The sequence below is a fragment of the Podarcis gaigeae genome (assembly GCF_964106915.1).
Source record: "Podarcis gaigeae genome assembly, chromosome: 2".
Classification (NCBI taxonomy): domain Eukaryota; kingdom Metazoa; phylum Chordata; class Lepidosauria; order Squamata; family Lacertidae; genus Podarcis; species Podarcis gaigeae.
Genome location: NC_139679.1, coordinates 2,160,594 through 2,187,619, shown reverse-complemented (window position 1 = coordinate 2,187,619; position 27,026 = coordinate 2,160,594). Strand labels below are relative to the sequence as shown.

The 27,026-nt window shown below is 46.8% G+C and overlaps 1 protein-coding gene and 2 long non-coding RNA genes across 5 annotated transcripts in view; 1 reads left to right on the top strand and 2 right to left on the bottom strand.

Moving 5' to 3' along the window:
- Positions 1-8: 8 nt before the first annotated feature.
- SLC48A1 (solute carrier family 48 member 1) lies at positions 9-19,141 on the top strand. Of its 2 annotated transcripts, XR_014561787.1 has the most exons (4): positions 9-304; positions 14,260-14,427; positions 15,835-17,524; positions 17,605-19,141. XR_014561787.1 is itself a non-coding variant. In XM_083729285.1 (3 exons), the coding sequence occupies exons 1-3, from the start codon at positions 166-168 to the stop codon at positions 15,969-15,971; spliced, it is 444 nt and encodes a 147-aa protein (XP_083585411.1). In that variant the 5' UTR covers positions 51-165; the 3' UTR covers positions 15,972-19,141. The 2 variants fall into 2 exon arrangements, 1 of the variants encoding a protein (XP_083585411.1); XM_083729285.1 differs by having other exon boundaries at positions 51-304; positions 15,835-19,141.
- A 6,706-nt stretch (positions 19,142-25,847) lies between these two features.
- On the bottom strand, positions 25,848-26,822 carry LOC310840110. Its single transcript, XR_014561809.1, has 3 exons — positions 26,790-26,822; positions 26,589-26,680; positions 25,848-26,085 (listed from the first exon to the last, which is right to left on the bottom strand). It is a non-coding gene; the product is annotated as an uncharacterized lncRNA (long non-coding RNA).
- The window catches only part of LOC310840104, a 51,682-nt gene continuing 51,473 nt past the window's right edge, over positions 26,818-27,026 (bottom strand). For both annotated transcript variants that reach the window (XR_014561801.1, XR_014561802.1), the window contains one exon: positions 26,818-26,839. This is a non-coding gene — a long non-coding RNA (uncharacterized lncRNA). The remainder of the gene's footprint in view (positions 26,840-27,026) is intronic.

Here is a 27,026-nt window from a genome sequence, read left to right as displayed (position 1 = left end):
CCGAAGGGGGCGTCTCCGGCGGGGCGGCGAGGGAGGCGGAGCCGGGGAGGCAGCGGCAGGCGGGCGGGCAGGCGGGCGGGCGGCCTCGGACAGGCACCGGCGCAGCACGCCTTCTCGCCCTCTCGCTCGCTCGCTCGCTCGCTCGCTCGCTCGGCTGGCTGGGCGATGGCGGTGACGCGGAAGCTGGGCATCCGCCTGGCCTACTCGGCGGCCGGGAGCGTGTCGGGGCTGTCGGTCTTCCTGGTGTGGAACCTGGCGCCCAGCCTGCGGCAGCCTTACACCGCCGCCGCCGGAGGGCTCTCCGGTAAGACGCGCTCTCTCTCTCCGCGCAGCCTCGCCTTCCAAGCCCCCCCCCCCCGGAAGGGTCCGCTCCGCCGCGGGGAGCCTCTTTCTCCCCGCGCCCTCCCCTTCTCGCCGGGGCTTCGTCGCGAGTCCGCGGCGAGTTTGCAGCACTCAGCACAGCCTGTGGGTTCGCTTTTCTACGGCGGGGCCACAGCTGGAAGGGGGCCTGGGGGACTCTCGGCCACCGTAGCTTTCTGAGCAGCCAGAGGAGGGTTATTTGCAAACTGGCCTCGCGGGACAATCCACATTGGATTTATTTCCCCTTCGCTGCCCCAACCGGAGAGCCTTAAAAACAACAACCTAGTGTCTCTACAGTTCTTTCCCCGGGTGCTAAAGGTCACTTGAATTCTTTTAAGTGCTTTTTCTAGTTGTAATACTTACCAGTTGCCCTTGTGAGTATAAATGTGACAAGTTGTAGCTAATCTGTTTTTTAATTGTTGTGGTTGTTGTTATTGTTATTATTATATCTGAAGAAGGGACTCGGATGCTATTTATATGGAGAGAGGCAGTTCTTGGGATATTGCAGTCCTTAGTTAGACTTATCCACCTTACCCCAACAGCTCAGAGTGACATTTTAATTCTTTGCAACCCTAAGACTAAGGCTAAGAGATAGCAACTGGCCCATTGATGCCCAAAGAGCTCCTAGCTTATCCCTGTAACCATTAACAGCACTCTAACATATACGGTACTTCAGACTAAAGGCAGTATGATAATTTGTGTGCGTGGAGGGGGAGACAATTATTTTGTTTATTACTGCATTTACAGTGGTACCTCGGGCTAAGAACTTTGCTTCAGGATGAGAACAGAAATCATGCGGCAGCAGCAGGAGGCCCCATTAGCTAAAGTGGTGCTTCAGGATAAGAACAGTTTCAGATTAAGAACGGACCTCCGGAACAAATTAAGTGCTTAACCCGAGGTACCACTGTATATTGCATCTTTCCTCCAAGAAGCTGTAGATGCTGTGTGTGAGTCTCCCTCTCCTCATTTTGTCCTTGCAACAACCCTGTGAGGTAGGTATGGCTGAGAGATGCTGGCTGGCCCAAGAATGGGGCAGAATGGGGATTTGAACCCTTGTATGCCAGGTCCTGGTTTGACACTCAGACTGCTGCATCTCACTGGCTGTTAGGCTTTAAAGAGCCACCAGGGCATCTAATATTTAGGATCCAACCTTCTACAAAAATATGGATATGTTGATGTTTAAAAATAGCTTGGTTTTGGCATTAAATTGTTAGCAGCTTTGTACTACCAAGTAGCAGTTTTAAGACAGGGCTTAAAAGAACGGAATTTCAGCACTTGGCACCTGTTGGACTCAAGGCCACTCTAAGCATGACTTCTTCTCCCTGCATGTAGAAGTGCAGTTGCATGCAGCCTGTTTGTGGTTTGCAATGCATGTATTTTCCTGATGCCTTTTTGAATACATTCTTCCCCTTTGTCCAGCATCACAATCGTCTCTTGTAGGCAGGCAGCATGGAGAAACCCGTGTGTCTCGTATAATTGTCAGGTCATGTCAGGGTACAGCATGGCATGATGGGATTTTGGCTACTTTCTTTTTGTACTTCTGTAGTAGTTGTCAGGGCAACTGTCACCCTCTCATTATCACCTTCATGAGAATCATATTCATTTTCTTTCTTTTATCCCCAGTGAATTTCTGAACATGGTTCTGAAAGCATTGATGATGAACCGCTTTAAACCAGAGAGATTTGGGACTTGAAGGAGCACAAGTTCAAATCCCAGCTTCTCTGACTTTGTGACATTGGTGACACTGATCCCTTGGCCTTGGCTATCCTGTCTGTAAAATGGGAACCAGAATAACCAGTCCTGCAAGGGATGGGGATGACTCAGGTGCTGCCTTTGGAGCCTAGAAATGTTTTTCAGTACCTGATCATTATTACCCTGTTAGGAAGGATATTACCAAGTTAAATGAGAAGCACGGTAAAACAAATTGCATTGTAATAGAAAAAACTTGACAGTCGTCTCTGAAGGATTGATGACTTTGTTTATTTGGGGAAAGGCAGCTGCCATTTAATTACATTTTATTTATTTATCCAGTTTGTACACCACCCTTCACCCATAGATCTCAGGGTGGTTCACAGCATAAAAATACAAGATAAAAACACTACACCTCCCCCCACACCCACCCACCCACCCCACCCCCTCCCACCCACACATTTAAAAGGATTGAGAAATTTAGCCAGCCGTATTCATTTCTTTTTTTCTCCATATTCATTTCTTTATTAAGTACATATGAAGCTCCTATATAATAATAATAAATTTTTATTTATATCCCGCCCTCCCCAGCTGAAGCTGGGCTCAGAGCAGCTAACAACAGTAAAATAACACAGTTTACATAAATCAATTAATTGAAATACATTCTAAAATCACTTCATTCTAAAATCAATTCAGAGTGAAATTAATGGCAACCATTGGGCTAGAGTTCTATGAGGATTACCAAAGGAGGGGGTGAGACTGTGCCTTGGCCAAAGGCCTGGTGGAACAACTCTGTCTTGCAGGCCCCGTGGAAAGATGTCAAGTCCTGCAGGGCCCTAGTCTCTTGTGACAGAACATTCCACCAGATCAGGGCCTCGACCAAAAAAGCCCTGGCTCTGCTTGAGGCCAGTCTAACCTCCCTGTGGCCTGGGACCTCCAAGATGTTTTTGTTTGAAGACCGTAAGGTCTTCCGTGGGACATACCAGGAGAGGTGGTCCCATAGGTACGAGGGTCATAGGCTGTAAAGGGCTTTAAGGTTAAAACCAGCACCTTAAACCTGATCCTGTACTCCACCGGGAGCCAGTGCAGCTGGTATAGCACCGGGTGAATGTGCTCCCGTGGCAAGGACCCCATAAGGAGTCTCGCCGCGGCATTCTGCACCCGCTGGTGTTTTTGGGTCAGTCTCAAGGGCAACCCCATGTAGAGTCAGTTACAATAAGTCTGGAGGTGACCGTCGCGTGGATCACAGTGGCTAGGTCAGGGCGAGAGAGGTAAGGAGCCAACTGCTTAGCTTGGCGGAGATGAAAAAATGCTGCCTTTGTTATAGCTGCAATCTGCGCCTCCATGGAAAGGGAGGTGTCAAAGATTACACCCAAACTCTTAACGGACGGTGCTAGCGCTAATTGCACCCCTGCAAGAGATGGGAGTTGCCCCCCCATCCCATATCGTCCCGTCCCAGCCATAGGACCTCTGTCTTCAAAGGATTTAACTTCAACTGGCTCCCACGTAACCATCCAGCCACAGCTTCCAAACATCTGATCAGTGTGTCTGGGGCCGAGTCAGGATGGCCGTCCATCAACAGATAGAGTTGGGTGTCATCAGCATACTGATGGCAGCCCAATCCAAAACTCCGGACAAGCTGGGCGAGGGGGCACATAAAGATGTTGAAAAGCATTGGGGAGAGTATTGCACCCTGCGGCACTCCACACACCAAGGAGTGGCACGATGACAGTTCCCCCAAGTGCCACCCTCTGTCCCCGACCAGAGAGAAGTGAGCACAGCCATTGAAGGACTGTATATATAGAGTCAGATCTCTGTTCCATCTTCTGCAGTACAGTGGTACCTTGGTTTGCAACAGCTTTGGATTATAACCGTTTTGGATTACAATCATGTCAAACCCGGAAGTGTGTGTCCCTTTTTTTGGATTACAACCCATTTTTATTTTTATTACAACCAATTTTTTGGGGGGAGGCCCCATTGGCGAAAGTGTACCTTGGGTTACAGCCTGTTTTGGTTTACAACCGCACCTCTGGAACGGATTATGGTTGTAAACCAAGGTACTGTACTGTACTGTCTATTGTTACTGACAGCGAATCTTTAGGGTGTTGGGCTGTTGCCTTTTCCAGTCCCCAGATCCTTCAAATCTATTTTGACCCTGAGACTGAGGTTGGAGACCTGCATGCAAAGCATGAGCTCTACCATTTGTCATATATAAACAGCTACTTATATATCGCCACTAATTCTTACAAGCTATTAGAACGTGTTGTGTTCTGAGTCGAGAACCCGTGGCCCTCCAAATATTGTTAGAACACCAGCCTTGATCAGCAGTGGTCAGGGATGACGGCGTTGCTGGCCAATAGCACCCACCCCTGCTCTACTTTTGGACCTCAGCATGCAGGTAGGTATAGGCTTGATTTTTGGAGGCAGAAGGCCAGAAGCAAATCTAGACACCATCCTGGAGTTTGTGTCTTCATCCTGGCTGGGTGTTTTGGCCCTCACTGGGGATGGGAATCCCACAGGCCTGCGCATGTCTGTGTGCAATGTGACTATAGCCACGTTCACAACATACATTTAAAGCACAATGATGCCATTGACATCACTGTACTTTCCAGCGCTCCCTGTGAAGAGGGATTGTTTGGTAAGTCACTCTGGAAATCGTAGTTCTGAGAGGGCAGCTGGGCTCTCCGAACAACTCACAGCATCCTTTAAAAACCACAGCTCCCAGACTCTTTTGGGAGGGGAAGGTGGAATCACCGTGCTTTAAATGTATGACATGAATGTGACTTTGTGCAAAATCCATAGAGAATGCAGGAGAACCCACCCATTAATGAGCTTTTCCCCATCTGCCATGTCTAGCATTCTGACAGTTGGAAGTAAATTTTGCTAGGTTGCAGTCTTCTGTCTTAAGACACCGTGAGCTGTAAGTAAAAGCTTCCTGCTGAACCTCTGGGCTGTGGAGTGCCTTAGCTGGGAGCTATGCCCAGACGGGGAATCTTATACCCTGTATCAAGCTTGGGTTGGTTTGGCAGTGCAGAGGCATGCCAGTTAAAACATGTTTTGGTTTGGAGTTTTTTTTATGAAATCATTTATACAAACTATAAATGAACACAAACTAGTAAAAACATATCTATATAAAGAGATTCTCCAAATCTCAAGACTTCCCCCCATCTCCTCCATGAGGGTCTCATTTTAAACATCCACAACTGCATATTCATCCGTATCAAACCATATTGTCCATAATAATTTTTACACTACAAGTGAGTCAAAATCTTGCTCTTGTTTCCATTTGCTTACAGTGGTCTCCTAAATAACATAATTTTCCCCACTCTTTTATAAAGTTTTTATCCTTTTGATTTCTGAGTTTTCCAGTCAGCTTTGCCATCTCGGCAAAGTCTATCAGCTTGGTTTGCCATTCTTCTCTGGTAGGGACTTTGTCTTCTTTCCAGTTCTGGGATAATAACATCCGGGTGGCCGTTGTTCCATATATAAAGAGTATTTTCTGCTCCTTTGGTATGTCAGTACCTGTAATTCCTAATAAAAAAGCTTCTGGTTTCTTAACAAAAGTTATTTTAAGCATTTTAAAATTTCATTATATATCATCTCCCAGAATGCTTTTATTACCTTACAAGTCCACCACATATGATAAAAGGTACCTTCTTTTTCTTTACATTTCCAGCAGATATTTGAACTTGTCCTATACATTTTTGATAACTTAAATGTAAAGGTAAAGGGACCCCTGACCATTAGGTACAGTCATGGCCGACTCTGGGGTTGCGGCGGTCATCTCGCTTTACTGGCCGAGGGAGCTGGCGTACAGCTTCCAGGTCATGTGGCCAGCATGACTAAGCCGCTTCTGGCAAACCAGAGCAGCACACGGAAATGCTGTTTACCTTCCCGCTGGAGCGGTACCTATTTATCTACTTGCACTTTGATGTGCTTTCGAACTGCTAGGTTGGCAGGAGCAGGGACCAAGGAATGGGAGCTCACCCCGTTGCGGGGATTCGAACTGCCGACCTTCCAATTGGCAAGTCCTAGGCTCTGTGTTTTAACCCACAGTGCCACCTGCATCCCTTTGCTAACTTAGTAGGAGTCAAATACCACCGGTACATCATTTTCATATAATTTTCTTTCAGTGTACAATGTGCCGTAAATTTCAAATCTGATTTCCATAACCTTTCCCAATCTGCCATCTGAATATTAAGTCCCAAATACTTTGCTGACTTGACCTGTTCATTTTTTGTGGGCCGCTCTAAAAACCAAGCTATACATTTTAACTAATGATTTTAAATAATGATTTATTTTCTAACAAATCTTTTTGAAATCTTGATAATTCACAACTAAAACCTTTCTTTTTATTTATCTTAAATATATCATTTAATTGGTGAAACTGTAACCAGTCCATTATTAAATCCCTTATCTATTCATAATCTTTTAGTTTCACCAGCTCTCTATATGTCAGCCAATTAATTCTCATATCTGCTTTTTTCAAAGATATTACTTCTAAAGGGGAAAGCCACCAAGGTGTTTTGGGCTTTTTCCCATACCAGAAAGATTGATTTTCTTATTAGATGATTCTGAAAACCTTTATGCACCTTAGCTTTCTCATACTGTAAGTATGCATGCCATCCAAATCTGTTTTCATGTCCTTCCAAATCTATTATATCTGCCTTTTTCAATATTATCCATTCCCAGAGTCAGCAAAGACAGGATTCCTCATAATAAACCTCTTTGCTCTCTGCCTCCACAGTTGGAGGCAGCAAGGCTTCTGAACAGAAACCCCAGGAGGGAAGAGGGCTCTTGTGCTCAGATCCCGCTTGCTGGTTTCCCACAGCTTGGCAACAGTGAGAAGAGGGCTGGCCTGATCCAGCAGGCTCTTCTTTTGTTCATATGTGTTCTCTACAGCTCAGTCTTGCAGTAGTTTACAGATATGCTGAAGCTTGTTTTAATGAAACGGTTGCACTTTGTTTTTCCTTCTGCTCAGCAATTTTAGAATATTAAGCAGTTTAGTTGCTTTTAATCAACTAAGTAAGTGGTTCCATTGACAATTATGTCCTTAGACATCCTCAAAGCCTTTGATTGCTTAGAGTGGAAATACATATTAGCAGTACTAACTAACATGAAATTTGGCCCCAACTTCCTACAAATCCTCAAACAAATATACTCCCAAGCCTCAGCAAGATGCAGAACTAATAATATGGATTCTAATACTATAGCTATCCAAAGAGGCACGAAACAAGGATGCCCACTGTCTCCCTTCTTATTTATCCTGGCTCTGGAACCCTTAGCAATCCGCATCCGAGCAGCCACAGACATCAAGGGAGTAGAAATAAAAGGCAGAACCTATAAACTAGGGCTCTTTGCAGATGACCTAATGGTCACAACACCAGACCCCATAAGCACAGCAACCTCCCTAATCAGAGAACTCAACACATTTGCAATGGGGTCGGGCCTACAGGTAAACTTCACAAAGTCAGAAGCTATGTGCTTCAACACCCCTCCTCACACCCAAAAAGAACTCACGAAGGTCACCAAGATAAAACTTTGCCACACCAAGTTCAGATACCTAGGGGTACAAATAACCAGAAACCTCAATAAATTGCACCTCCACAACTACAAGCCCCTGTGGCGACAAATTAACAAAGACCTAAAGAGATGGAATAACATGAATTTCACTCTCTCAGAAAAATAGCCATGATCAAAATGATCACACTCCCAAAACTAACCTACCTATTCCAAACCCTCCCAATCTGGATCCCCCCAACCCAACTCCGCAGTTGGCAGAGAAAACTACACTCTTTTATCTTCTCACATAAAAAACCAAGAATAAGCCCCAAATGCCTGCACCTCCCCACCTCAGAAGGAGGATGGGGAATCCCCAACATAGAAGCATATTACATTGCCAACCAAATACGACATATAATCCCATATATACTCAAAGATGAGACAAAACAATGGGTACACCTAGAGAGGGACACAATTGAAAATACCTGCACCACAGCATACCCACTCCTCCCAAACAAACTAAAGAAAATTCCCACAACACTCAACAGGTACACACAGACCATGCTCAAAGCATGGAAAACACAAATAGGCAAACTATCCCCAACCCCATCCCCACTAATCCCCCTGGCGTACCACCCATTATTCCACCATGCAGCACAAAACCTCCAGATAAAAACCTGGCGAACCAAAGGCTTATATCGCCTAATAGACTTTTATAAAAATAACAAACCTTTGTCAACACAAGAAATACAAGACAAACTAGAAGACACCCAAATGCCCTGGTTAACACAACACCAACTACATGCCCTCTTAAACAACCCAACAGTAAAATTAGCAGCAACTAGGCCCCTGACAACCTTCGAAAACCTCCTCCTAACAACAAAGGGAAACAGTAAAGGGACGGTATCCGCAATATACAAAATACTACTCCAAAATCCCACAAACCCCCTAGACGCAATCAAAAAACAATGGGAGAATGACATAGGCTATGAGATTAACCCCACACAATGGACCAGAATGTGGTCTAAACTCCCCTTTAAATCCATATCAACGAAAAGAAAAGAACTCACACTGAAACTCACCTACAGGTGGTACCTAACACCAAGGAAACTAGCGCTAATACGCCCAGGAACCTCACCAAAATGCTGGAGAGGGTGCACCTCCACAGGCACATACCTCCACATGTGGTGGGAGTGCCCCAAAATCCAACTATTCTGGGCAACAGCCATACGAGAAATATGTAAAATAACTAAACAAGTATTAGATATCACCCCAGAATTGGCCCTACTAAACATCTTCCAAGACAACAACGCCCATTTACACCACAAAGAACTCATAACCCACCTACTTTCAGCAGCCAGAAACACCATAACCAGACACTGGAGAGACCTGTCAGGAGTAAGCATGGACCAATGGTACCAAATAGTATGGGAAACAGCCCTACTGGAAAAATTAACTAATAAACTGAAACTGACACGGGGACAAACAGAAGAAGACACCTTCACCCCGGTATGGCTCCCCTTTATCACATACACTGCCCAAAAGGACAACGACAATAATCCACCAACAGCATACAAATCAATATGGCTAACCTGATCCAAAACACCCACCCACCCCACTCACACACGAAAACAAAGATCACCACAGCCAATCACAATCAAACAATCACACCCGGGCCAACCCCAACCTCTCTCACCACCAAAGGAACACAAGTGAACAACAGAAGCATGCTGACACCAAACTCTACATACATTAAGCATAATAGAAACACCACCACCCGACCCCACCCACATGCATCTTCCCTCCCTCTACCCCCTTTCTTTTTCCTTTTTTTTTTCCTTCTCCCCCTAATGCCTCAACAAATGAAACGGATTTGTAAAAATGTTACATGGGGGGAAAAAAAAAACGAGGCATTACACTTCTGTAAAACAAGAAAATCCTAAATAAATAAAATAATAATAATAATAATAAAAAAAAACCTAAGTAAGTGGTTGAGGGGGAAATCCAGGAGCTGTGCTCCTTCAGACAGCCGATGGCAGCTCACATGACTGAATGCTGATCCATACAAAGCAAATTCCTTCCACATAGAAAAGGACTTTTGGGTAGGAGTGTATTTTGGAAAGGAGCATCAGAGCCCTTTCCTGCAGCCTGGAGCAGTGCAAGACCATGAGAACCAAGACTCTTGACCTGTGTGCTGACTTACATTATCCTACCTAACTAGGCGCTGCCCCCACCCAGTTTCAGACTCTGATCAAAACTCTTATTTCAGAAGGTCTTCACACCCTGAATGCACCTCAAATGTTTTACATTTTGTTTTAGTTTGTGAAGTTTGTGAGGTTTTATATTCTTGAGGTTTTAAATGATGTATATTGTATGGGGTGGTTTTTTATTGTTGTACACTGCTTTGAGACCTACGTGGTGTGAATAGCTCCATAATGGCCAGGGATTAGGAGTCCAGTCTCCTCTGGAAAGGCCACAGTTTCCTCATGCCTACTTTATGCGATGGGAGCTCCCCTCAGATCTCAAGGAAGTGCCCCACTGAATTGGGGAGTGGAGCCCTGGAAGGCGGAAGCCGCACTCCTGATTCTTGGGATGAAGCAGCAGGACGATGACATTCATTCTTAAGAAGCTTTTTTTGCTATTTTTAAGTCAGGCAGGTAGTTCAGTCGATTGGATAAAGCAAGGCTTTGGATTAAGATCTTCTCCAAAGGGAGACGTTGCCAGACAAGTGGATCAAAAGTTCAATGTGGATGTGAAAGACGGGAGAAGCAAACAATGGTGTCTGCTGTGCAAAAGTGGGGGATTGCATTGTGTACAGGGCACACTCCTTTCAAGCTGGCCTGTTCCCTGAGCACTGCTTGTTTTGTAGCAAGATGGTTCCTGTTATTCAAGGGATTGGGTCAAGGATGGGCATCCTGTGGCCTTCCAGGTGTTTTTATTAATTATTACATTTATGTAGCACCTTTGTCTTCCAAGGAATTCAAGGTGTACATGGTTCTCCTCTTCTCTACTTCAATCTCACAACAACTCTGTGAGGTAGGTTAGGCTAAGAGATGGCAACTAGCCCAAGGTCACCCAGTCACCCCGACCCCACGTCAGGCTGGCTGGGACGGAGGAGATTTGGAGCCCAACAGCACCTGCTTAGGTAGATGGCAGCATTCTGTAAAACCAGAAAATATTGTCTACTTGGGACCTAAATGTATAACAAGCATGTGCAACTGTAGAAATGTTAGGCATTGTGGAATACCTGGAATGAGGCCTTGGAGAGTTGTTAGCAGTCAATGTAGACTGAATGGGGAATCTGTAGATGCAGTTGGACTCCAATTGCCAACAGCCTCCAGTAGAAGGTTGCTTTATATGCTCATATGTAAAATTCTCTGCAAAGAAATGCTCCCTGTGTGGGTGGGAGAAGAGGCTTCCCGGATGGCGCTTCAGCGTTAGACTGCGTGCATCTCATCACTCCCAGGACTTACTCGTCAAACCTGATGCCACATTGGTGAAGGTTCTGTGTGAAATCTCCTTTCAGTTTTGCCTTCAGGCTCACTTCTTAGCCACCACTGTGCCAAAGGGTGCCTTCACGCAGTCAAAGCTGTTAATCCAGCTGGCTGCTTTGGTGATTTCTAACAGCCACAGTTGCCAACAGGAACACATGGTGAGAATTGGGGGCATTGCAGGAGCCCTGGGGCTCAAATTAGGCTGTTGCTGGAGTGTTGATGCTCAAATTGGGGGTGTCTTTGACAGCTGGAGCTTCTAGAGGGGCAAAGATTTATCAGGAGGCATGATCTTAAAGGTTGTTTTTGGCAGGGTGCATGAAAATGTGAAGGAGGCAAGGCTGCTTCTGTCTTGAGCAATGATCTCAAACGTTTCTTGTTCCGTTCTGTTTCAGGAATGCAGGCCGAAACTTTACCAAGAAATGAGTCCGGGTGCAAGGCTGCATGGGTGTGGGCCAAAAGGATCACTGTCTTTAGGGCTAGGGGGCAGCGCTGGGTTGCAGAATGGTTCCTCCCTTGAATGTCTTCCTCCTCCTTTCCAGCCAGGCAGTTGCTGATGCCTCTTATCTCATTCCAGCTTGCAGAAAAGGACCAAAAGAAACACAAAAAGTTCAAAACAACTGTATTGTGGATCTGCCCTGTTGAGCCTGCCAAGGGTTTGTTTGTCCTGGATCTGGACCAAATAGATCGTGCTCAGCTGAACAGCCTTCTCACAATTGCTTGTTGTCCCCAGGAGTCAGGTAGCAGGAAGACACAGAGGAGGCATTTGTACACTCCAGATGTTTTGCAGGGGAAGGGTTGCCACCACTCTGAACAAAGACCCTAAACCCCAATCTAAACCCTGTTTATCTGAGTGTTGGAGAACTGGAAAGGTCTTTAATGCTGTTACTAGCAATGCCTTCAACCCTGTGCCTAGTTTGTCAGGGTTGATTCAATTTTGGAGGCTGCTGTGCAGAGTTCTCATTTTGCCCAGCATTTTCTGCCAAGTCACCCTGAAGACTTCCTTTCCAAAGATTCCTTTGCAAAGTCATGGTTTTTGGGAAGTGCAGCGTCAGGTGTCCCCTAACACAAGGAGGCAGCCTTGGGTGCTGAATCAGTTCCTGACACGTGAGGGGGAGCCTCTGACCCACACGCTTCCTGCTGAGAGAAGCAGCCTCTGGAATGACCCTGCATTTTTAAAAAACCATCCATATTATTTTAAATGTAGACCAGAAGATTGTTTCTTTTTCTTTTCTTTTCTTTTTTTGGTTTGTCAGCAGTGTTGCAAATAGTATTTTTTAATGTACTTTTAAAAAAAAGATTTTCTTGATTTACAAAGGTGTGTGCAATGTCTCTCTCTCTCTCTCGTATTTTTTTCCAGGTAACTTTTTTTTTTTACAAATTGGTTTCATTTGTTGAGGAAGAATAGGGGGAAAGAGGTGGAGGGGGGAAAGATGAGTGGGGGTGGGGTCGGGTGGTGATGTTTCTATTTTACTTAATATATGTGGGGTTTGGTGTCAGCGTTGCTTGTGCAGGTTCTCTGCTGTTCACTTGTGTTCCTTTGGTGGTGAGAGAGGTTGGGGTTGGCCCAGGGTGTGGCTGTTCATTTGTGGTTGGCTGTGGTGGTCTTTGTGTTCAGAAGCCTGTGTTTCTGTAGCCTCTCTGTGGAAATCGGCACCTGCAATCTGGGAAGGTCCCCTTCTTCAGAGCTGGCAAAGCACTGCTGAACTTCCTGTTTCCCCACCCCTTAAAACTTGCAGGAATCTTGTCTTATTGCACATCCATGGCTCTTCCAGAACAGCCCTTGCCAACCTTGTGCTCTCCAGTTTCTTTGGACTACAGTTGCCATCACAGCCACTGGGCAGGACTGATGGGATTTGGAGTCCAGCAGCATCTCCAAGGGCACATTCCACGCTAGACTTCCCGCTTGGGGTGGGTGTAACAATTATGCCAGGGCTGGGGGATCCCTGTCTTTCCAGATGTTGCTGGACTGATGGAGTTGGAGTCCAACGTTACCTGGAGGGCCAAAGGTTCCCCAGCCCTGGTCTGAATACACCTGGTCTGAACACCAGAGATGCAATGCCAAAATCACATCAGTGCACATAATACAAGCCCTTCAGACAGAGTAACCTCTTTTGGCTGGCTGAACTGGTAAAAGTGGATTCCCCCACCACCACCCTCAATTTCCCCTCTTGTAAGGATAAAAACACCTGGTTCTAGGAACAGTGATCACCTCCATGCTGCTTCTCAAAGCTCAGGCACTTTTACATAGGTTTGTCTTCAAACCTGTGTTTGATCCCTCAGTAGATCCCTGAAACAGCTGCAGATCTTGCACTCAGTCCCCCGCCCCCCCCCCCAGTGCTGATGGGTGTCTGCAGCGCTGTTTTTCACCACAGGAGGGCATTCCTTCCACTGTGTCCTCTCCCTGATTTTATTTGAAGAGGTGAGATCTAAAGGTGTGCACTAATCCAGAATATGGCAGCTAGACTGGTGACTGGGAGTGACTGCCGGCACCATATAACACCGGTCCTAAAGGATCTTCACTGGCTCCCATTATGTTTCCAAACACAATTCAGGGTTGGTGCTGACTTGTAAAGCCCTAAACAGCCTCAGCTCAGTATAACTGAAGAAGTGTCTCCACCCCCATCGTTCAGCCTGGACACTGAGGTCCTCTTCTGAAGGTCTTCTGCTGATTCCCTCACTGCAAAAAGTGAAGCTACAGGGAACCAGGCAGAGGGCCTTCTCAGTAGTGGCACCCACCCTGTGGAACGCCTTCCCATCAGATGTCAAGGAGATGAAGAATTACACAACTTTTAGAAAACATCTGAGGGCAGCCCTGCATTGGGAAGTTTTTAATGTTTCACATTTTACTATGTTTTTATATGTGCTGTAAGCCGCCCATAGTGTCTAGGGAAATAATAAAATTATTGTTATTATTATTACTACTACCTGTTGTGGAAGAGAACCACAATAGGTGTTTGGTGGGTTTTTGGGGGAAAAAATTCCTGCTCAGACTTTTCTGTTGTGTTTAATGGCAGTGTAGTGCCCTCCAGCTGTTTCTTGACTCCAACTCCCATCATCCTCAGCACAGCCAATGGTCAAGGGCTGATGGGATTTGGAGTCCAGCAGCAGCCACAGTCTCCCCACTCCTGGCCTAAGACCTGTGTGGAGATGGATGATCTGCCCTGCAGTTCGTGTTGCCATTGCTCTTGATTCTTCTCCTTCTTTGCTCCCCCAGGGGTGCTGGCTCTCTGGACCCTGATCACACATGTGATGTACGTGCAGGATTACTGGAGGACGTGGCTGAAAGGCTTGAGGTTCTTCCTCTTTGTCGGCGTTCTCTTTGGCATCATCTCTCTGGTGGGCTTCTGCACATTCCTGGCCCTGGCCATCTCACAGCATCAGTGTAAGTTGGGGAGCATTTGCTGTTCGGCTATAGCAAGAGCTGAGTAGGTTCTGAGTGGCCCCAAAAACAAAACAATTTTGCTCCCCGAAAATGCTGTATTCTGCAATCCATAATCCTCAGTGGCAGAACACTTGCTTTGCTCACAGAAGGTCCTTGGTTCAGTCCCTGGCATCTCCACTTGAAAGGATCACCCAGCAGCAGTGGGGGTGGAATGGACCTTTTGCCTGAGGCTTTGGCGACTCGCTGTTGGAAACAGCAAGCTGCACTCAGCTCGATGGGTCAGTAGACTGGCTTGGTCCAAGGCAAATTGGCATGTGCAAAAGATAGAGGGATGAGCCACAGCTGCTGCTTTGGATGCAGAATGTCTCAGGTTCTGAGCTGGGTATCTCCAGCCAGAAGAATCTTAGGGAGCAGGGCTCCAAAATGTCTCTGTGGCTAAGAATTTACAGAAGGATGGCCCAACTTTTTATACCAAGTGGGCTGCAAGAGTATTTTGAACCCACAGGCCGCACACTGCCTGGTTGTGGAGTTGGGGAGAGCAAGGCCAAAATTGGGCATGCACCCCCATGCTGCCTACCCAAAGGTGGATAAATGAGGCTCTGGGCTTTGGGAAGGAGGCACGAGGCTCTGGCAGGGTCCTAGAGCCCTCCCTCCCTCATTTCCAAAGCTGGGAAAGCACTAACTGGGCTTTGGGAAGGTGGAGGGAAGACTCTAGGACCCTGTCAGAGCCTTGTGCCTCCTTCCCAAAGACCAGCGTCTCACCTGCCCAACTTTCGGAAGGTGGCATGCTGAGGGCCGCCAGAAAATGCGTTGAAGGCCACATGTGGCCCTTGGGCTGTGCATTGGACCAGCCTGATTTACATGGATGCTACTGTTACGAATAGACAATACTGGGAGAGATGGACTAGCAGGAGTCCAACTGAGCATAAGAGAAGGTCATATATTCCCATTCGCATTACTTAGTGTTTCCATGTGTACTGGGGAGGGGAATTTGTTAGGGAACCTGCCTTGAAGGGGGAGGCACGTCACACTGATCCACTTTAGCTTCAACTTGGAGCCAAGGGGAGCATTGCTTTTGCTTCTGAAGCTTCAGGTGCCGGCCTTCCAAAATGCAGGGAAAGGGATCCTGCGCACCCTCCTGCTCCTGCAACTCCCATCACCCCTGACTATTGTCTGTGCCGGCCGGAGCTGAAAGGAGCAGGAGCCAAGCATCACCAGGAGGGTCTCAGGTTCCCCATCTCTGCTGAAGTCCATCCTGCCTGGTGATTCCCATAGGAGGCATTTATTCCATTGGCTTCCTTTGGTTGTGGCAACTCATCCAGTGGAGTCTTCAGTAGTGAGCAAGGGAGGTTGTGTTCTCTCTCTCTTTTGTTTAACATTATTAATGGTGCTTGTTCTTCTGTTTAGCCCTGAAAGACCCAAAGAGCTACTACCTGTCCTGTGTCTGGAGCTTCATCTCCTGGAAGTGGGCCTTCCTCCTCAGCTTGTACTCTCATCGGTACAGGAATGAGTTTGCAGACATCAGCATTCTCAGTGACTTCTAATAAAGACCCAGACTTTTAAACTCCAGCAAGGAGAGGAGGCACGTGGAAGGAGGGGAGCCCCCCCTCTGGACAGACCCTGGCAGGAAGGTGCTGGCAAGGAGGACGGCCCCTAGGAGGCCGAGAGCAGGAGCCTGCGTCCACCTCTGCTTTCCCTCCCTCTGCTGGCTTCCGTAGGCGCTCTCCCTTATTCCATTTAGCCTGTCGCTCTGCCTTGCCCCCTCAGTCTCGTGCGTATGTGTGTGTTTTTAACTTTCACCAGCGTTTTGTTCCAGCTTGGAGGGATGGTTCAGGGTCCACAGCAAGACCCAAGGTTCTGGTCCAAGTCCTCCTGGGCCCAATACATTTCCCTCTTGTACTTTGGAGCGGTGGGGAACAACATGAAGGCTGAAGAAACTGGCAGAGCCACCATCGCCACCCATAAACGTTGTGTTGTTGCCGCCTGTCGGGTGTGTGGCGAAGGCCCAAGGAGGTGAAGAAAGCAAGGGACTCCTTTCACAGAGAGAAGTATTTTCATAAGCGCAAGGCACAAATCCATTTTAAGAGGAAGCTATTTTGAACAGAAGCCCTGACCCCGTTGTCGTCTTGCTGTTGCTCATGGCTTTTGAGGCAGGAAGAACGTGGGGAGTTTTGTGCCCAAAATAGTCCTCCTGCCCAGTTCTTCTCCTGGCTCCTTTTTAAATTGTTGGGTTTGACGTTTCAGAGTGAGATTCAGACCAGGGATGGGGAAGTTGTGGTGCTTCAGCTGCTGTTGGGCTCCAACTCCCAACTGCCTCAGCCAGCATGGCCAGTGGGCAGGGATGCTGGGAGTTGTAGTCCAGCAACAACGGGTGGACCACGAGTTCCCCATACCTGGTTCAGGTGAAGCTATGTCCCTGCTGTTGAGGGTTAGCCTTATGGAATTTGGGAGTGACATAAAACACCCTTCAAACCCCACAGCCCAGCCCCCCTTTTAAGGGTCAGCTGCTAATGTCTTCCTTGTATCCATTGTCTAAAACTGTTACATTATAAAGCAGAAACAAAGCATTTATTTAGACTCTAATGCTCCAGTCAGTTCTGAGTGTGTCATCTGTGACTCACACATATCTTTGAACCAAAATACGTAATTAGCCACTTGGTTCTTGCACGTGGGGGTGTGTGGATGGGTCAGTGGAAGAGGAGGTTTCATGCCTGAGGATTGGGGGTGGCGGGGGTACCCCTTCACCCCAGAAGCTCTTGGACTCAGCTCCCAACAGTCCCCAGCCAGTATGGGGTCAGGAATTATGGGAGCTGAAGTCTAGCGGTGACTGGGGGCCCCCTGAAACCCTCCCCCCCATCAGTTGAAAATGGACTTCAACGAAGGAATTCCAAGATAGCCACTGGTGGTTGCATTAAATAGCATCACATCTGCATTTTATTATTGTAACACTTAACCTTTTAAGATCAAGCCTGGCCAGGAGCAGAGGTGGCTCTCAAGCAATGGGTGTGATCTTGTAAGAAGGAATGGGTTCTCGGAATCTCTCTGCATCACTTGGATCTGAATCGTTGCATCTGATCACATGTGAGGGTTTGCCACTGTGCTCAGAGTGCTCTGATGGTGTTTCCTGCTTGGCAGGGGGTTGGACTCGATGGCCCTTGGGATCTCTTCCAACTCTAGGATTCTTAACCCAGAACCTTTTGCTAGTACCGGATTCTGTGGCGCCATTTCTCTTCTCCACCCCACGGCTCACACCATTCCCCTTTGCAGTGCTGATCTTTCTGTTGGGCACAGAGGGCTTGCTGAGTGCTTCCCATCTCTTCTCAAATAGAGAGCTGTACCCATCAGCTTGTGTCTGGTAACCTGGGTCTCATCCAAACTAGGGCCCGGATTTCTTAACATAACCTTAAACTTGACAATGTGACTAAGGGATGGATCCACTCTTTATAAACTTTTTACATCCTTATACTCTGAGTGTGTGGACCCTGCACACTGGATGCTTCCCAGGTATTTAAGTGGTGGCTGGCCCTTGTGGTTTCTTGGTTTGCCTGGAAGCAACTTGATGAGAACCAAGTGTCCCCTTTGGAGATGCAGGAGTTGTTCACCCACTGAATGTGAGCTTATTGCAGATCTAAATCTGGGCCTATGAAAGAATGCTAAGCAGTTCTCATGCGACATGCCTGGAGACCCAAGGAAGACAGATGTAGCAACTCTTCCCACCTTTCAGTGAATTCTGGATTCTTCATGCGGCCTCCTGCACTTTGTAACAGCTTCATTGTTTTTAAAATGGGCATCTCAACGGCCTCAGAAGTAGATCTTAAGAGACTGGCAGGTTAATGCAGGCACAGCTGTTTGTAAAGGTAACTCGGACCCAAACCATTTAGGACTTTAGAACTCATCCCCATCTATTTGAATTGGGCCTAGAAGCAAGCGGTGCAGCTAGCAAGTCAAAGTGTGATGCTCCAACTTCCTGCCCACAACCAGCAGCTGGTGAGCGGCATTCTTTGCCAGCTTTACGTTTCTGAACCATCTCCAATGGCAGCCTCATGTGGAGCACGTGATGATGTCCACTGATTGTCCCCTCCTGAAAACAAGAAACTTTTAAGAAGCACAGAAGAAAATTGGTGGCTGCCTAAATGCAGGAGAAGCAAAAGGGCAAATCCTGTTGCCTCGTGGCCCATTTGATGGAATGAGGGGCAAGCAGGGATAATGAGAGAGCGGGTGACTAGCTAAAGAGGACTTGGCCACTGGTGAAAAATAATCTGCCACACCAGCAGGGGAAGTCGGTGGTCCATCTGTAGTGCATGCAGGTGTAGGCAGGCAACAGGGTGCTCTCCAGATGCTGGACTCCAGCTCACATCAGCTGCAGCCAGCATGGGCGCTGGCCAGGCATGATGGGAGCTGGAGTCCAACAGTATCTGGAGGGCTTGAGATTGGCCATTCCTACCTTCTGTCCTTTGCTCTCCATGGAAACTTTGGCCCTCGGCTCATTAGGGGATGGGACCTTGTGATGTTGCCCTGCTTTTGCAGTACAATTCATAGGCTGCTTTCTGTTCCCCTGCTTCCGCCCTTGGAAATAACTTTTACCAGCGTGTGTTTTGTTCTCCCCTCTGTGTGTGCACGGGCGATATTGAGGAGTCAGTGCACAAATGGCTTGCCTGGGAGAAGACTGTCCACATGCCACTTTTGTTAAAAATAAAGGGGGGAAACAATACAAGGTGTCTGACTGTATTTATTGCAGAGGGAAGCCAAGAGGGGTGTGGGTGGGTGTGGGTGTGGGTGTGGGTGTGAGATAGAGAGAGATGCAGAGGGAGGGAGAAACCCCTGTGGCTGGGGAGCTCCTGAGCCAAGGAAGTGTGTTTTTGCCCCCCTGGTAAGAACTGGTCTAGTACACACATGGTCTTGGTTACCTGTCTGAAGCCGTCAGTGGATTTGGCTGCAGGGAACTCGTGGCATCAGTAAATTCACACAAATTCCTTTTTCTTATTGGAGCAGAACAACTTCAAACAGCCTTTGAAGAGCTTAGAATCTCAGATATGACAAGAAGGGGGTGTGGGTGTGGAGGGCTTCCAGTCCTTTAGTTCTGCTGTCCTCAACCTGATGCCCTACAGCCAGCTAGAGGGCACAGGGTTGGGGCAGGCTGGTCTGGTTTCTCTCCATGGTTAGCTGCAAGCCCACATTAGTTAGGTCGCAAGAAGCTGGACTTCAGTGTTCAGTTGCAGTGGGCAGTAGGGCAGATGTTGCGAGAGACTTGCAGAGAAGATGGGGAAAGTTTGCTGTTTTGTGGTGGCATTATAAGTTCTTTTCCAAAGCTGATGTGTGACATTTGCAAAGCAAATCCTGTTTGTGCTTCTCATTGCCCACAATTGTGTATTGAAAAGCACAGCCAGGCACCCAGCCTTGGATCATACCTGAGCCATGGGCTAAAATGTTCATTGTGTTCCTTATTCAGAACTGGACAGCAGGTGGAATTCAATGCAGCATGCATACAATTGGCTTAATATTTTGCTTCTGTTGTACCAAATTGCTGTGCCTAAGTCTGAGTAACAGTTTTCTCTCAATGGTTGCAATCCTAAACTCACTTACCAGGAAGCAAGCCCCACTAAATTTCATAGGATTTACTTCTGAGTAAACATGGTTAGGATTGCGCTGCAAATCCTTAAGCAATGTATTGCTTGCTTTTCAGCTGAGGGTTTGGCAGTGCAGAGGGGGCCTTGAAAGAGCCCTAGCCCATAGTAAGCTGAATTACAATGTAGCAAAGACATCTGTGGGGTGTACTGACACCTGCAATGCTAACAGCAATACCAATGTAGGGTTGCCAGGTAGGCAGAGAAAAACCTGAACCTGCTCCCTTCAACAGCACTTTGAACGCAGAAATCGGGCATCACACTTGCCCCAAGATGGAGTGGAATGGGATCGCCTGCTAATCCTGCAGATCAGAGCACTGTTAAAAAGACGCCAACTACAAAGGATGGCTCAGTTTGGCAGTTTGTCTGCAAAGTCTAACTAGAAGTGTTACTATATATATTGTTTGGCCGTGTGTGTGTGTTTGTTTGTTTGTTATAAATTCAAATTCCAGAAAATAGCAGCCAATGGGGGCAGGAGGCAGATCAAAATTTGGACTGTGCCATGCAGTATTGGGTCATCCCACCCATTACATCAACCTGATCCTGTGGGACAGTCCCATATTTTCCAAGCTCCCCCCTGCCAGGGTTAGGAACATATGGCGCTCCAGAGGCTGTTGGACTCCCAGCTCCCATCAGCCCCAGCCAGCATGCCCGATGGTCAGGGATGATGGGAGTTGGAGTCCAGCAACAATGGTAGGAGCTTCTGCCCATTTAACTGAGGGCAGATATTGGAAACCAGATCACCATGTGGAGCGGCAGTGGGCACAGAAGGATTCTGGAGAGGGCAGGTAGGTGTCTGAGAGAAGAACTATGCAAATGTAACTAATGCGGTTTGCCCGGCCTTTTGGCCTGCAAGAGTTATTTATTCCTAATAGTTTAAACTAGGAGCATGGGCCCCTGAATCATGGAGGCTCTAGAGAGTTGTAACGTATTTGCAGATGTTCTCTTTTGCTAAGGAAAGAGACATAGATCATCTGCCAGCAGGCCGCTTGTGCAGTCCCACAAAGATACACGAGGAGGTCTTTCCATTTCTTTCTCAGCCCCCCTTTCTCCATGAGGCAGCTGGCAACCATAACCCTGACCAAAAACACTCTTCTTCTGTCTTACACAAAAGCATTAAAGCAATAAAATGGCATGATCAGAAGGAGTGTGGCATAGCATTCTTGCTGAAGTGAAGGGCTAAACCGAATCGGATAATAGAGATCCATAATTGAAATTGAAATACTTTATTGTCACTTGTACAACTTGTATACAGTGAGAGTACACTAGCACCCCCACTCAGATGGACATCACTCTTTAATTTTTTATAAAAGCACCAGTGGGGAGGGGTGTTTGTGTGATTCATGGTGTGTGCCGGGGTGTGTCTACTAGCTAGCTCTTTCCTCCTCCACCATTTCCCTTCTCTGTACCCCAAAGCTTTCCCTAAGTGATGTGGAAGCTTGTCCCCCTTGCCAGATGCTGCCGCACTACAACTCCCACCATCTCTGACCACGGGCCGTGCTTCCTGCAGCTGAGGGGAGTTGGAGTCCAGCAATGTCTGAGCAGCCACAGCTTAGCTGCCGACGGGGGGGGGGGGCTATTTCCATTAGAAAATGGTGCAGGGGGAAGGGTGAAACCTCCCCCCCAAAGGTTGTGCTGCCAACCTCAATTGCCACTAAATGGGGGGGGGGCCTGCGTTGGCATTTCAACTCTTATTAACCCATTCTGACTTCTAATAGCACAAAGGGTTTACGTTTTGTCCCCTGACAGGGTCCTTAATGCAGGCCTCCAGCAGTTTCTCCTAGGCTCCTAGAAGAATAGGGGGAGGGAGGCAAGTCAGGAATTTGGGGTATAGTTAATACAAACTGTCTGAACACGGCACACCATGCAACTCCATGGCTAGGGTCAAGAAAAAGGCAACTTTGGCACACCCCGCTTGTGTACCTTGATGTCCAACTTCACCATACTTGGGAAGTGGTGTTGGGTGGGAGGGGGAGAGAAACATTTGTTTAGAAGATGCTGCCAGACCCTGTTTCAAGTCAAGTTTCCAAGGCCTCAGCCTCTGTCTTGGCGCGTCGACAGGATGAGGCGTGGATGTTTGCTTCTCCTCATCTGTGGATTTTTGTCACAGAGCCAAGAAGCCAAGAGATGCTGGTGGGAGGCCTCGATAATTGGAACATTTGGGATGAATTTGGATCCAAAGGGCTGGGACGGCCTCTCGGCTTTGATAGAGTTCCTGGAGCAGGACATGTGCCAAGGCTCTGTAGCCCTGCGGTTAAACACCCTGGCCCTGCAATTCTGCAGCAGCCAGCTGCAGTCTGGAGCCAATTACAACCGGAGTGAGTTTGGAAGAGCTCAGCTGAATTCTGTCTCTCTTCCACCCCCCACCCGGTTCACTCTGCTTTTGAACATCTGGGCCTTCTTGGAGGAAAAGAATCTTCCACCCAGCACTGTGGCTGACTATTGCCTGCCAAGGGGCCTCAATGCATGGAGAGCAGAAATGGGTGGATTCAACAGCGGGACAATAGTCAAGCAAAGATTTCTGGACTAAATTTGGCACTGGAGTTCTGGATGCCTTAACTGAAGCACTATGGGTCTGTGCTCGCGCAAAGTTAAAACTGTCCAAACTGCAGAGTATCTCCCATACGCCTTCAATTGAAATACATGGCTTTTCACCCCACATAGAAGTAAAACAGATAAAACAGATATGCTCCTTGCCTCTATGTAACAATTAGCATTAAATGCCGAGCCAACTAACTTTAAAGTTTTAAAACTATTCAAGATAAAAACAAAATAACATTAGAACAGACTGTGGTGCTGAAGGACAAGCAGCCATACTCGTTCCCATCCTCACTTGGACCACTGGTTTATATACAATAGAGATCCTAGATGAACTTCATGTATTGTTTTCTTTCTTCCCAAATCTTATCACTATATGAACCCCTTAACCCACCCTTCACCCTCACAATTATATACCACTATGAAACATTTAAACGCCACAATTTTCAGTTCCCAAGTTTACTTATTAATAGTGTATTAGACTGACGGGAAAAGAGGATTTGCTCAGCTACCAAAACACACTGCTTTATACATGTGCAATGTAATGCACTGGCCAGCAGGGGTCATTCATTGCAACAGTCTGCAATTGCTTGCCATTAAATACAATGCTCAGTGTTATTTACAGTGTTCCCTCGGGTTCCATACACTTCAGGTTCCATATGCTTCAGGTTACATACGCTTCAGGTTACAGACTCCGCTAACCCAGAAATAGTACCTCGGGTTAAGAACTATGCTTCAGGATGAGAACAGAAATCGCGCTGTGACTTCGCAGTGGTGCTTCAGGTGTTTCAGGTTAAGAACAGTTTCAGGTTAAGAACAGACCTCCAGAACGAATTAAGTTCTTAACCCGAGGTACCACTGTAATTGGAAAGTGAATGAGAAAGGCACTGCACATGGGAAAACAGTGCAAAAGTTTAAGTCTTTCAATGTCCATTGCAAATCCTCCTCCCATTAGCCTTTCCCGTTTTATCCTTCCACCGTCTAATTTGGCAAGTGTAGGTTTGGGAACACAAGAACACACAAATACACAGGCACACATGCAGAGAGAGATGCCTTACTCACAAAGACCCAATATTTCTACTGTTGTGGATTCACTTTAAAGTGATGCTGGATCATAGTTTTGGGGGGATTGGCAAAGGAATGTTACTGTCTTGGAATGGGTGGGTGGTTGAAGGTTCTTTAATGGAACTGCAGTGACTAGAGAATAGTTGGAGATATTCCTTGAATGTTTTGAGCAAGAGAACCCACTGGAACTGGGGAAGTGACTCATCCCTCATTGCCTGCTACCCTGGGATGGGTGCAGGGACCAAGCCAAGAAATTCGTGCTCTAGGTAACTTATTGTTGCAATCTGTCTGTCTCGAGAGACAATGGAAGAGTGCTCCATCGGGGATAAAGACAAAGAATTGCATAGTTATAGCACCTGCTATGGCTGTAAAGACCAATATGAGAGAGACATGTTTTATTGCAGCTGAGGTGGAAGAAGGCATCCAGTTTTGCTGCTGCAAATGCACCATAGAGTTTCTTCTCTCTGTGCTCCTCCCAGTGGTCATTCCTCCTCTGGTCACTGCTATGGATGCGCAACCTGTCTGCCACCACACACTGCAAGGGGTTCCCACAGGTCAGGGTTGATGTTGCCAACCTTTGTGTCGCATCTGCAGACATCTTTGTAACGCAGGGGAGGCCTGCCAACAGGTCTGGTGCCTGAGGCCAGTTCCTCATAAAGCACATCCTGCCACCTTCCATTCTGTGGACATGAGCAAGCCAGCATTGATGTGGCTGGGACAGAAATGTGAACTTGCTCGGAATGTAGGCTTGGAAGAGCACATCTTTGTATGAGACTCTGTTCTGCCACATGATGCCCAAAATCTTCCTGACACAGCACATGTGGAAGGCATTGAGGTATTGCTCCTGATGGGTGCAAGTTGCCCATGGCTTACTTTCATAAAACAGTGTGCTAAACATGCAGTCAGGTAGACCTTTCTCTTAGTATTGGATGCTAGCATCACACTCTCCCACACCCTGTCAGAGAGGTGAGCCATCGCTGTCGCTGCCTTGCTGATATGCTTATCCAGCTCAGTTTCAATGGAAAAGTGACCGGTTATGGTAGAACCCAGGTAGCAATAGAAGTCATTTTAGAAGAGGGCTAAGGGCTAGCTGGCTGTGCAACTTGTCACCTTCCAGATGTGGTTGGACTCCATCAGGCCCAGTCAGCATGACCAGTGGATGTGGAACTTCTCACTCCTTAGGAAAATGAGGAACACAAAGCTCTTACACACTGCCCCCAAAAAGGGGCAAATAAGGACATCGATTTGCATAAACTTTGCTTAAGTGTTTTTGCTGGGCAAGGCTAAGACCTGGTGGCCTGTGTGTGCTTGCTCAGCCTGCTGATGGGCAAGTTCAAGGCTCCCTCCCTGCATGGTGTGAAAGTGGCCTGTGATTCTCCTTGTTAACAAGTTTTATAGGATTTGACATTGAAAACCTGCACAACCTGTCTGACCAAAACAACAGTATGAGAAACAAAAGAAGTGTATTGTGCACACGTCTCTACCCCTTTGACTCTATTGAATCTCTTCCACATAAGGCCTTGCAAGATTTGAAGGTAGGGGTTGTATTTATTTTTAAAAGGCAGACGATGCGTAGACAGCCAGAAGAGGGCAGGCACCACAACAAGATCTGAACAGAGGAACTGTGTCCATTGGTGCTCCAAACTAATTGCAGTTTTTGCAAGAGGAAAATATTTTTTCCAATAGAATTTCACACTACAGCATATTTTTCTTCACCCATCAGGAATTCCTTAAGGCTTATACCTGCTTCATGCATATATTTTAAATGATGTCTTAAAAACCTAAGGTTGATATCCTATGCACACTTACCTAAGAGTAAACACAGTTGGAGATCGGAGTTGCTTCTTAGTAAACACACATAGGATTTCCACTCTTACCAGGCAGTCCTATGCAGCTTTTCTCAGAAAGATATGCTAATATGTTCAATGTGGCTTACTCCCAGGAAAGTCTTGCAGAGGATTGCTTCCTTAAGGTTTCATTTTATGCAGATCGGATACAGATACAGGCTGAAAACAGAGCTTAATCCAGTCCAGCTGGATTATTGTTTTTGTTTAGTTTGTGAATCAGTTTTAAAACTGTAATGAAGAGGCAATGTGTGTTTGTGTGTGTACGTGTTAAATAAAAAAAAAGGTAAGAATTTAACAGTTTGAAGGGCTTGCTAAGCATCTGCAAAACACTCTCCTGGTAAATTAATGGAATTTACAACCTGTTTATTCAGCATATCTTGATTTGCTGGCAGAAAGCTTTACATGATGGTTGCACTATTACAGTCTTTACTGAGTATTCATTCTAATTTGTTTATGGGGCAGTTATATGACAAAAAGCATTTCTGCTTATTTATTTGTGGGGTGTTTGCTATTTGTTCATTCTGCCCTTTTCTGCACATTTCTCCATCTCTTTTCCAAAGGCAAAAAGTCTCCTTTTCTTTTCTCTTTTCTTTTCTTTTCTTTTCTTTTCTTTTCTTTTCAAGTGGATTTATTACCATTGAAGTGAAGGCCCAAGACAGGTGTTGATCATGATGTGAGCTGCGCACAGGTGGTCTGAAGCGAGCGAGCTACCACCATTCCTGTGGAGCCTCCTTTTATTGAGACAAAATATGCAAGCTAGTCAGATACATTTTTGGGCTGTGACCTTTACACATCTTCCGTACCGAGATCGTGGGGTAATACAAAGCTATTTTGGCACCTGTTCCACAGCGTCATTTTCCCCTTGCACAGTGTATGACGTAGGAGAGAAAGGTCTCCTGGAAAAAGGTTACAGACAGGACACCGCAAACTGCTGAGATCGCGAAAGGTCAGGCAGAGGTGGAACGATGTACAGACAGCTGTGGCTTGTCGGGGGGGGGGGTTCCCTGCACCCCAAGGTCACACGTGCAGGCAGATTGTGGCTGCCTGCTGGTGGGGAAGTGTGCTCCCTCCGGACCCCACTCCCCACTCCGCGATATCCCTACAACCATAGAGCAATAAGGTGTTTGACCCACTTTAATTCAGCAAATCTAACTTTCCTGGTACGTACTTGATGCCCTCCTGCAAAAAAGGATAGAGTCTACAGTCACCTTTTAAATGTGTTTACCTTTGCCAGGATTGTGCCCATAACCTACAGATGCTTTTGGATTGGGGGGAATCCTGCACTTACCAGCCTATAGCAGCAGCTCGTTTGTTCACCACAATAATCTGGTGCCCAACCTGCACAAAAGGAAAAGTATACAGTGTTTAATGCCAAGTGGAAACCTGCTTCCTGAATACATTTTATTACACGGACAAAGTTCTTTTTAAACGTGTCACATTTGCATGAAGTTGAAATGCAACTGTGGTTGCAGTTTGCAAAGGTAAAGGGCTCTTCCCCATGACCTATTTATTTCATCCTAATTTG